The sequence below is a fragment of the Schistocerca piceifrons genome, chromosome 5, assembly GCF_021461385.2.
Source record: "Schistocerca piceifrons isolate TAMUIC-IGC-003096 chromosome 5, iqSchPice1.1, whole genome shotgun sequence".
Lineage (NCBI taxonomy): Eukaryota > Metazoa > Arthropoda > Insecta > Orthoptera > Acrididae > Schistocerca > Schistocerca piceifrons.
Window position 1 is genome coordinate 709,414,807 of NC_060142.1, and position 12,175 is coordinate 709,426,981.

The following is a 12,175-nucleotide window of genomic DNA, read 5'->3' on the forward strand; positions in this document are numbered from 1 at the left end:
TCCAACATAAATCCCCCGTTTCAGAAGTGTCAGTCTCAATGTCTGGTCATTTCATCTGCATCTCTGATTCCAACGGAATGATAGTCTCGCTAGTTACAGGATGACTTGCTCGGTAAATCATGATTTGCTGCCTGATGCCTGAGTGAAGACTTCACCTCCAAGACCACATCCAGCTGGCAGTAGTGGGACTGAACCATACAAGCTGCCACTGCTTTTTGGTCACATCCGTGACTGATAAAAGCTGCAGGAGAACCGTGCCCATTCTCTGTTGAAGGGCCGTACCAAGCAGACCACCCCCTTAAACTTGTCGGGTGAGGCACTCGAGTACTGCCTCTACAGCTGCACCTCCCTTACTGTACACTGTCAAGGTGATTTGTATCTTGGGTTTCTGACTTCATAGCACTTGTCATCCTTGATATGTCATTTGCATACACCTAAGTGCACATCCGTCTTCAAGACCGCTGAGGCTAGACATTTGTGAGCCACTGTTGGCTTGTGCCTGCAGACCCCCAACCTGGCTAGCTGCACAAAATTGTTGTTGGGTCCTGACCTGTGCAATGCTGCAGCCTCCGCAGTTCTGTGTCCACATTCCTTGTCCCATTCAGATGTGTGATGCAGCTCATCTTTCGCATGCCACCGGCAAGAAGCAGCAGCAGCAGACACCTATGGTGCCGACACTGTACAGCACACGTGCTGTGCAGGGGGGACTGTGCACGGCCCACCGTGCGCGACTTACCCGAGCGTCAGCATGCTGCCACGTCCTCTGGCAGACCAAACCCCGACACTGCCGCATGCCTGACTGCACCTGCCCATCAGTGCATCGCCAAACCCTGGCCCAACTGGCAGTGCAGTTGGGTGTTACCCCTATGCTGAGCTTGTGACATGACACCTGAGAGACTGCCGCGTGCCGTGCTGCTGCCTTCACTGTCGTCAGTGATCGCTGCTTCACTGACACTGCATTGCCACTTCGACAGTCTGCCGATTAATGCCAGGAGTCACTACTACCTCCTGCAACCTATCCTCTCCTTCTCGCGTGGGGGCACGGGAACTGTGTGGCGACACTCTACTGTGCGTTTGTGCCTGCCACCCATCTGCTCTAACAGATGATCTCGCGCTGTAGTAGATGACAACTTGTTGTCTGACAAAAATCCGCATCACAAAATGTATGCATCTGAGGACAAGAGTTTCCTCTGCTGCGTGCTTCTTTGCCACAGTGCGTGGGGTTCTGCCGTAAAGTGTGTGACAGGGTTGTCTCCAACTCCTGGCACTTCCCACGCCAACACTGAACTGTCCACAGGAAAAGTGCAGCCCATTTAATGTTCCTCTCATGTTACGTCTCTGTTCAAGTTATCTCATTATCAGGACTTAAACAGCTTTCTGTAGTGCTACCAGATTGAGACACAACCCATGAAAGACATCAGTGGTGCTTCAGTTTTGTGTGTCTATAAAGTGAATAACACTGCATGCTCCTGTGATGCCAATGGAGAACTAGCTGGCAAGACTGATACCGTACTTCAGGGAAACATTATTCAACACCCACCTTACGAACTCATGTTCTGAGCACGAAGTATCCACTTCATGGAGCCTGTTAAATTATAATTAGTGTGGCAAGATTGCACATATTATTATTATTATTATTATTATTATTATTATCATCATTATTATTATTATTATTATTATATGCAGACCACTGCAGCACAGCAACAATCCATTATAGACTGAAATCTCCAACTGTGTTGGATAAGCTTCACCTACGGCACCTCAAGCTCGTTTATTTGTGTTTTGCATTTTCTTTAGTCACTATGCTAGATTAGCTTCACCTTATGGTACGTTAAGTGTGCTTATTTGTATTTTGCATATTGCATTTTGCTTTGATCACTGTGTTAGATTAGCTTCGCCCACCGTACCTCACATTTATTTGTGATTGGTAACTGTGTTAGATTAGATACACTTATGGTATCTCAAAGTTCATTTGTTTGTATTTGCATATTTCCTTGATCATAGTGTTAGATTAGGCCCATTTACCGCACTTCGAGAACATTAATGGTCTTTCTCATGTTGTCTTAAAAAATTGTGTGAACTGATTCCCCGTACATGGACGGTGGGGATTACTGAACTGACTAGATTGAGAGCTTTTGTTTGTAAACACTTTTGTGGCATCTTACAAAGTAAATGGGTTCTGCAGTTAATTGTGCCTGTTTACACACCAGTAAAGGAATTCTTTAGTATTTGGACATCTTTTGTTACATTGTTACCGTGCTTTACCCCGCCGTTTCATGTTCCAAGCCTGGCTAACACATGGTATCTGTGTGCTACATTCAGTGAGTGGCACAGTTCCCACTCAGTTATAGTTGTTTCATTTTCCATTGTTGTGTATCAGTCCAAAAATATTTGATGAAAATGGAAAAGAAAGCTAGACAGAGCATTAATCGGTGTGAAGGAAGCCTATGGGTATTTTAAGAGCTATAATATTTCATAGACTTACCAAACATTCTCCTGTAACAGGATTGCACGTAGCTGCATGTCCATTACAATTACATTTCCTGCATTCATATCCAAATTCATCATAAGGTAATGTTGACCCAATCTTAGCATATCCATACTGGCAGTTTTCACAGGATAATCCCGTGTAGCCTGGCGGGCAAAGACACCTTTCCACTTGGCGTGCCACTGCTCCATCTGCACTTGGTAAGCCAGTTTTCAGTGACACAGCTTTCAATCTGTGAAATACAGATGAACGCAACAAATGAATTTTCAGTCATCTGCATCATAATGTAATGATTGGAGTAAAAGCTTGTACCCCTCCTCGTAGGGCTTAATAGAACAAAAAACCCTCTTCAAAATACCTTTCTGAAAGAAAGTAGTGTACAAATATTAATCCAGTTAGTGGTAAGACCTTAGTCAACACAATTGGTGTCTGTCAGTAGTGATATGCTATTGACTAGGAAACTGGTGGAATGAAGTGAATTGTAAAGTAGATGCAACAGTTCCTATGAGAATCAGGTATCACTGCTTAAATTTTGGTTCAGGAACTATTTTCACATTTAATGTATACTTTGCTACTAATGAAAATGTCATACAAAGAAACAATCACCAATCATTTGATTGCCCTATCGAACTTATCTATGAAGGCATGCTGAAAAGTAACACCTCAGAATTTGAATCTTTATAAATGAAATGACTGTTGTTAACAGTCTACAACTTTATTCTTCATCTCTACATATTTATTCCTCAATACAGTCACCCAGACAATGAACAGATTTCTTCCAGTGTGAGACAACAATGTTGATACCACCACTGTAGAATGTTTGACTTTGTTGATGGAGCACAGCTTCACCTCTGCTTGCATTGATTCATTACTATAAGTGAAGTCTTCAGATGTGTTGTTTGAGTTTTAGAGACAGATGAAAATCGGATGGGGCTAACTTGGGACTGTACGGAGGATGATCAATGACAGTGAACTCAAGGCATTGGATTGTTGCAGATGTCACAGCAGTCATGTGTGGTCTGGCATTATTATGCTGAAGGAGAGGGTTCTCCATGTGAGGATGAACTCTTCAAATCCAAAACATTATTAGAGCACACTGTTTCTCACACACCAACATAGTTAACGTTACACACTGCCATGTTACATGCTACAGTTCAGAGACCTGTAGTGGCAGAGGGCTGCAAATATTTAGACGTGAAGAATAAAGTTGTAGAATGTTAATAACGTTTGTTATATTTAAAAAGTTTTAAAAGATTTCTCACAAAAAGTTTGCAGGCATTACTTTTCAGCATATGCCCTCATATATTATCGTTTCATAATGTCTTGGATAACAAGGGAAAAATAGTCCAGCTGTACAGCCAAGAGCATGATGTGGTATCAAAGCTCAGTAAGAGATCACCAGCTACAACAGTGCCACACAGAGATTTTGTATGTTATCAATATTTAATGTAGCATGAAATTTGTTATGAGTTATCTCCCACTATAGTGGGTGCCATGATTTAGCAGCACACAGCACAGTTAAAGTCCTACTCTGCTTGGTACTTGTCATCAGGGCTGATGGTGTGTTGCTGCTGCAGCAGAGTGTGCAAAGCATGAATTCAGTCAGTCACAGCCCCACGACAAGTCTGCGGCCAGAAGTAAGCTGTGTGGTTTCTGGCAGTGGAGGATCCACTACAGCTGGTATCTGGAATACTGGAAGCAAAAGTAATTCCTCGATGGACTATACATCCATCCCTATCTAAGGTTGGGAATGATTTATACTCCGAGGCATAAGTCTGACTGGTTGCTGGTGGACATTAGACAGGAAACTGAAAATCCACAAGTATTCAAAAACTCTTTCACAATTTATCAGAATATATTGGCTCAAGGTTGCAAATTCCACATCACTCTCATGTCTGTATTAAAGAGATCTTGATTTATCCAGTATATAGACAGCCAATAGTGGTTTGTGCAATGTATATGCTTTGTTTGAAGTATGACATAAAACCATTAGCAAGAAGCATAAGAGAAGGAGCAGTGGCTTTTCTCTCACAAAGTGATTGTTTTTCTTCTAATGCACATATGGAAAGTAATATAGAAGTCATTCCCGCAGTTGTCAGTGTTCATAGATTAGCACCAATCACAACATGCCATCACGTTTAATGTACCAAAGATTCTTGTGATTTTCATAATAATTTGGGTTCAAAGCAGAACTCACTGAAGACAATTCTACTCCAGTCAGTGAGATTCCAGGCCTAAAACATGTCTCACACCACTCTGGACTGTGGTGGGATACCAACCTGACTGATACCCACAATATAGCCCTACAACTAGAAGTGATGATCTGGGGTGCCATTTCTTTTCACTGCAAGATGACTTTGCTGTCATCTGCAGCATCCTTACAGCACAGTGGCATGTCAATGATATTCTACGCTCCATTTTGTTGCACTTTGTTGCAAGCCATCCTGGACTTACATTTCAGCAAGATAAAACCCGCCTGCACATAGCGAGAGTTTGCTTGTCATCAAGCTTGCCAAACTCTACCTTGGCCAGCAAGGTTGTCAGATCTCTCCCCAGTTGAGAACATTTGAAGCACTATGGGCAGGGCCTTCTAACCAACTCAGGATTTTGATTATCTAACATCCAATTGGATGGAATTGCATACTCTATGCCTCAGGAGGACATCCAACAACTCTGTCATTCAATGCTAAGCTGAATAACTGCATATGAACCAGAGGTGAATAAACATGTTAATGACTGCTCAGTTTGTGAAGCTCTTTCTCTTGAATAAATGGTCCAATTTTACTGAAATTGTTATAATTCCTTTGACTGTGCATGACCATCATATCTACCAATTTGCCTGCAGCTAATTATGAATATTCTGTAACTGGAAGCTTTTGTGTTATTTTTCTGTATCACTGGTTCTTATGATATGCTTTTCACATATTTATTGAGCCAAAGGTATGACTGATGCCTCTGTCTGTATATTAACTAATCAATTTTCGAATATTTTTAAAGGAACGAGTAAAAATAATGGCATATTGTATAATGCAAGTATCGAGTAAATGGTTCGCATCCAAACAAGAACTGGAACATGGTAACACTGCTTACGTACATACACACGGCAATAGTGTACTAGTGCTACAGCCCGGTTGGGCTGAGAGATTGTTTTGGCTGACTGTAGTGAGATATATGAAGAACAGGGGACAGGAAGTGAGAGGCAATATGAAACTAAGGCCAAAGGCTAGGTCAGAAAGAAACTGCAGGGATAACTCCTGTTGTGTTCTTACCTTCAACCCTTCCCTTGAAAATGCTGTGGAATCTGAAAGAACTGTTTATTGTTTTATGAGGTCATTTCAGGTGCTGTCAACAACAGGACAAATGGGAACCAATGATTGACTACTTTGAGCAATAGTAAAAGGTCACTTTTAACTTTCATATTTGGATTTTACTTTCCTGGTGCACATAGTGATTCATAAGTAGCTAATATTTTTCCTGTCATAATTGCTACACAACACTTTCAAATGAGCCTTACTAAAGATTGAACATGTGACGTCGACTCACGGAGTTCCCTGTAAGCCATTTGTAATCCTGTCACAGCGTTTATGCAATGGAAATGTGTGCTGGTTGGTCTATTAATTTGGTTAGCACTATGGACTTAGTTTATAGGTGTTTACTCTTCAGACTCTGTTACTAACTGGCTGGACTCTGACACTGTAAAAACTGGACTTCGGTTGGATTGCTTACTTATAGATAGCTTATATTGCTCCAACGAGCATTATGTCAATTTGTTACGTAAACTGGGATGAGGCTTTGTTAATTTTGAGTGTAGATTGTCTTTATGTGTTTGGGATCTGTGGCACATGCAAATCCAACTTTGAACATTTTCTGATTAGGTGAGAGTGTGGCTCTTCAACCATGGAGCAATTAAACTACTACTACTTTTAATGCAAACAATGTAGAACTATGAAACTTCCTGGCAGATTAAAACTGTGTGCCCAACCGAGACTCGAACTCGGGACCTTTGCCTTTCGCAGGCAAGTGCTCTACCATCTGAGCTACCGAAGCACGACTCACGCACGGTACTCACAGCTTCACTTCTGCCAGTATCTCGTCTCCTACCTTCCAAACTTTACAGAAGCTCTTCTGCGAAACTTGCAGAAGTAGCACTCCTGAAAGAAAGGATACTGCGGAGACATGGCTTAGCCACAGCCTGGGGGATGTTTCCAGAATGAGATTTTCACTCTGCAGCGGAGTGTGCGCTGATATGAAACTTCCAGGCAGATTAAAACTGTGTGCCCAACCGAGACTCAAACTCGGGACCTTTGCCTTTCGCGGGCAAGTGCTCTACCATCTGAGCTACTGAAGCACAACTCACGCACGGTACTCACAGCTTTACTTCTGCCAGTATCTCGTCTCCTACCTTCCAAACTTTACAGAAGCTCTTCTGCGAAACTTGCAGAACTAGCACTCCTGAAAGAAAGGAGAGCACTTGCCCGCGAAAGGCAAAGGTCCCGAGTTCGAGTCTCGGTCGGGCACACAGTTTTAATCTGCCAGGAAGTTTCATATCAGCGCACACTCCGCTGCAGAGTGAAAATCTCATTCTAATGTAGAACTATGAAGAACTACCAGCAGTAACTTTACAGGGAGAGCAAGCATTAGTGAGTGGGGCAGGTATGTCTACTGTACCACTCATTTTTACAACTTTTTCATCCCCTAATGAACAAAGTGAAGAGCAGAGCACTTATTGCCACTGATTGCAGTTACACATTGTGGCTTGCCAAGTTTCTGACGAATCTGATAGAACTTGAGTTACCTAGCATATTTTCTTTATTAGAAGAACATTTTTTGATGAAGAGACATACAGACCTTTATGACTTAAGTAGGAGTTGCAATTTTGAATGTCTGTGCATGGAGAACTACACTTACTCTCTGATCTGGGATGTTAGTGTGCATTTTGACCTCAAATCAGAATGGAGGAACTATGCATTGAGGAAACTGGACCCTATTCTGATGAAAGTAGTGCAAATAGTTCAAGCCTGTGAAACTTCCCACACAGCCCAGAGTTTATTAATAATGGAAGAAGATGTGGCAGTCAGTACTCGGACAAGGGCTATGTGGGATGTCATGCCATCTGTGGTGCGGCCCTCACCTTCTCCATGGCCCAGATGCCGCTATCAACAACCACACCAATGGCGATGGACCACATTAATGGCAGTACCATTGCCTAGTTGTAAAGAATTGATTCTTTCACCATGCCCACAACACATGCTTCCTTTGGTGTGTAACACGTCAAGGGTTTGGTAAAAAAGGAATGCTTGTAAGAGATAAGTTTCAGCAGCTCTCCTGCAAACATGCCCCAATCTGTGGAGATGAAACAAGTTTAGGTTCACCATCCTTAAAGGTAGTCAAGCCAGACCTTTGGGCCTGTAATGTCATCAGGTATCCTTGCTTGGAAACTTTCAGTTTTACACACTTAAAACACCCAAGTCACTCATCCAGGAAATTTTCGTGTGGTAACTGATCTCAAAGTGGACAGTGTCTTTAAGGTAGACTCTTTCCACACATTGGGGTTTATGGTTGATGAAGCATTATGTGGCATGCAATCCAAAGGACCTTGCACCATGCACCATCACTCTTTGTGATAAATATGCTCAAAACTTCTCATCTGGGTTAGGCAATGCAACTGACTTTGAATATCAAGCCACTCGTAAGGTGGCACCTAACCCACTCCTCTTCAAAACTCGCACAGTGCCACTGGCTCTAAAGGACGCCCTCAGAACAGAAATAGACAGACTTACTCGTGAAGATGTCTTTGCCCATTCAGTTATTCTCTATGGTCAATGGGCCACCGCACTGGTAACAGTACAGAAACCCTGTAGAACTATGACAATACAGTCACTTTAAAGTCATGATAAATGCACAAACTGAAGTGTGAGCTTACCTCCTACTAACCTCAGATGACCTTGCAAAAAGAGGCCACAGTAAGTTATTCGCAGATGTGTATTTTCAAATTCCCTCAGATGCAGCATCACAAGCTTACTGAATGCTTAGTATAACATACAGCCTTACCATGATGATATCTTGGTTACAGTAAGACTCCAGAGGGATACATTCACAACTTCAAACTCTTGTTCCAGAGACAGACAGCAACTGGACTCAAATGGAATCTGCAAGTATGCTTTAATGCAGTGTCCTTGATGTATTTGGGGTTCAAACTCTGCACCCTTGAACTTAAGCCAACAGTAGAGTATGTTGCGATTGACAACATGCAGCCACCCAGGTAAAAGCCGTACAAGTTTTCCTGGGTAAGATCAACTATTAAGACTGCTTCTTTGAAACCTAACTGAAATTGAACCAATTACGATGCCAAGTCGCACGTTTTGAATGTTGACCTTGCTGCCAACAAGCTTCCTAGGCTTGCAAAGAATGCCTTCAGTGGGCACTGTGCTTGACAACTTGTATCCCTCACCTGCCACTGTTAGTAGCATCCAATGTGTGTCCACTCCCTTCCCTCCATGGTATAGGCACAGTCCTGTTCCATAAGTACCCCAATGACACTGAATGCCCTATTGCATAGGCTTCTAAGATCTTATATGCCTCCCAGAAACTCTACTCCAAAATCTAAAATTGAAAGAGCCTTCAATATCGCCTATGTTGTCCAGAAATTTAAATTATTCTTTTAATGACAGAAATATCATCTTGTCAAGAACTATTAACCTTTACTCACCATCTTTGGCTCTAAGCATCGGTTACCAGACTGACCCACCCATCTTCTCAAGTGCTGCATGCTGTACTTGTTCCATTTTCATTATTCTATACAGTGTTGGCAGTGATGTTACACACTAAAGGGGGATACACTGTCCTGATTCCCCATGAGACTCAGCACAGCTTTTTACTAACACAAATTGGTGGGTTTCCATCTTGATTCAGATATGCATACGTCCATTTCAGTTTTCCCCTTAACACCATGTAACATCATCACTGCCACTGACGAGGACCTGGTCTTACACCACTTCACTCACTTTGTACAAAACGGGTGGCTAGACACATCGGCCAGCCCTGATTTTTGCCCTTACTGGCAATGGTGAAATCAAATGTACCTAAACCAAGGGGTTCTGTTTGAGTCTCAGAAGAGGACCATTGCCATGTCCTCATTCCTTCCTCTGTTTCTAGGCATGCACTGTGCCTCTTGCACATTGCCCACTGGTGCATGTCCCAAATGAGAAGTTTGACATGATGGCACTTGTTATGGCCTAACACTGGCTTCGTCATAACGGACCTAATCCTCCAATATTCCACCTGTAAGACACATCAAACTGCACTTCCCAGCAGTTCTCTCTGTGGCCTGACACTGTGGAGTCACGGGAGCATATCCACCTTGATTTCGCAGGACTGTTTTTGGGCTTCATGTGACTGGCTGTGAATGATTCTTCTCCTCACTTCCTTTTGTGTTCCAAATGTCCAAGGTCCGTTGTGCTGCTCCTATCATGGATCTGCAAAAGATCTTTGCCCTCAAAGGCACACTACACACTTTGGTTTCCTATAACGGAATGGCGTTCATATCCTGTGACTTCAAACAGTTTTGTGTCCACAAGAGAGTGGGCAACTTCATACCGTGTCCTTTCACCTGGCCTGCAACATTCATGTGGAATGTTTTGCCTGGACTGTCAGGACCCAGATCTGCAACAAAATGATGCCTAACACTGCACCCAATTCCCTCTGCAGTTGTCTGGTAACTTACTGGTCCACCATGATCAAAGGATGCAGCCTGGAGGAGTGGCTTCAGGGCCACCATCATCGCACCCACTTGGACACACTGCACCCATTGGTGGCTTGTGTCATTGCCAAGACCTCTTCCTTCCATTGGTGCCCTGTGTGGGCCTGTGAATTAAGATCCCACTCAACCTGTATCCATGCGATGATCTTTGCCCACCACGGGCCCATAATATATATGGTGGCTTTTGCCTACAAACTTTTGTGATGCCATCAAAGTCAACCTTGTCTTTGCTTTGTCAGCAGCCGCCTGTTTCTCCACACCTGGTAGACACTGCAGTTCTGTGGTGGCTCACACAACTTCTACCAGGATGCATCTTGCCCCCAGACTTACACATGGATGTGTATCCATTGTCTTATTCCAGTGGCAGTTCCACCGGATCACACACCACCTGCTCCTTCTCACCTGGTGGTCATGGCGTGGTTGGAGGAGGGAGGGTGATTGGGGGGGGGGGATTTGTAGTGGTGGTACCTGATATCACTATGGAAACTGAGTAGTTAACACATTACTGTTGACTGCTGTGGTACTTGTCACCAGGAGCATTCTCTGATGAGGCCATGCCTACCAGAATCCAACATATAAGTCAGTCCAGGGCTGTTCTGAGCCACTTGTAATTCTGTCCCAGTGTTGATGCAGTGTAAGTGCACACTGGCTGGCCTGTTGGTTTGGTTTTCTCTATGGGCTTGGTTTATGGGTGTTTACTATTCAGACTCTTTCAGTCACTGGCTGTACACTGGAACTATGCTAACAGGACTTTGATTGGATTGCTTGCTTAAAGATAGCTCTGCTCTGGTGGAGCATTCTATAACATATCTCAAATTGTTGAATAAACCGGGGTGAGTCTACATTAGTTCTTAGTGCAGATTGCTTTTACAAAAGTACCATCTGTGGCAAAGATTTAAGACATTTCAATTATATTTCTTTGTTTACAAAACACATTTCTAAAAATTTGTAAAGCTATTAACTATTTTGTTAGAAAGAAGTTAATTTTATTTACATACTTTTTCCATGTGATGATAAAATTTGAGAAAACTGAGAAAAGGTGTAACAGATTACAAAAATATTTAAAATTCCTGGAAGGTTATCTAAAACTGTAGTGCCATATAAAACTTCAGGGGAACAGGTATCATCAAAAAATTAAGAAATTTTTATACCTTCCTTTCTGTTGATCTGTGTTATATTTTGCTCTCAGCATTAAATGCTTGAGATCTGAAAGAACACTCATAAACTGATATCGAGTGACATCAGCCCCTTGATATTCTGTAGGGGCTGTGTGAGCTTTAATATCTTTCAGTTCCTCTGGGATAAGGTACCATCCGTTTTCATGTAATGGAATGCTAATTGTTACATTTGTTTCATAGAATTCTTCATATCCGTAACCAATCTTCAAACCATTGTTTCCCTGTAACAAAGTAATACCACTGTGATAATCAAAGAACTAGAACTGAGTGATAAGTATAACACACATGCAAATTGTGAATGGCATAAAGATTCATCAAATGTATCGAATACATTTGTCAAACCCCTCTGTATAAGGGCTGCTGCCTTTCTGATAAATGATGTCATCATGGTGCTCAGTAGTTCTTTTGAGATGAAACACAGACCTTTCAACTACTTCTTTAATATGTGAAACAATATGAAAGTCACTTGGTGCCAAATTCAGACTATATATAGGGTGCTCCATCTCACATTTGTATACAGAGGAAATTGATGAGTTAGTGCAGCTGTAGGTTGTAGAGGTTTGCCACACAGCAGAACATGAGATTAGAGCATCCCTCTTTGGTCTGGATATCACTTGCCTTCTCAGTCTCCCCCATAATGTGCAGCCGCATTGAGTGTTCAAATGAGGGGCTGCAGGGCATTGTAGTGACTTGGCCCAACAAAGAGGAGGCAGATTTCTTTTCAGGGAAGGTAGTACATACCATTATGAC

The 12,175-nt window shown here is 42.6% G+C and overlaps 1 protein-coding gene across 1 annotated transcript in view; it reads right to left on the reverse strand.

The window, feature by feature from the left end:
* The window catches only part of LOC124799215 (laminin subunit alpha-1-like), a 101,774-nt gene that overhangs the window by 21,187 nt on the left and 68,412 nt on the right, over positions 1–12,175 (reverse strand). The window contains exons 8-9 of the mRNA XM_047262750.1: positions 11,399–11,646; positions 2,486–2,720 (exon numbers count right to left, since the gene is read on the reverse strand). Of these exons, the coding sequence (XP_047118706.1) occupies positions 2,486–2,720; positions 11,399–11,646 (483 nt within the window). The remainder of the gene's footprint in view (positions 1–2,485; positions 2,721–11,398; positions 11,647–12,175) is intronic.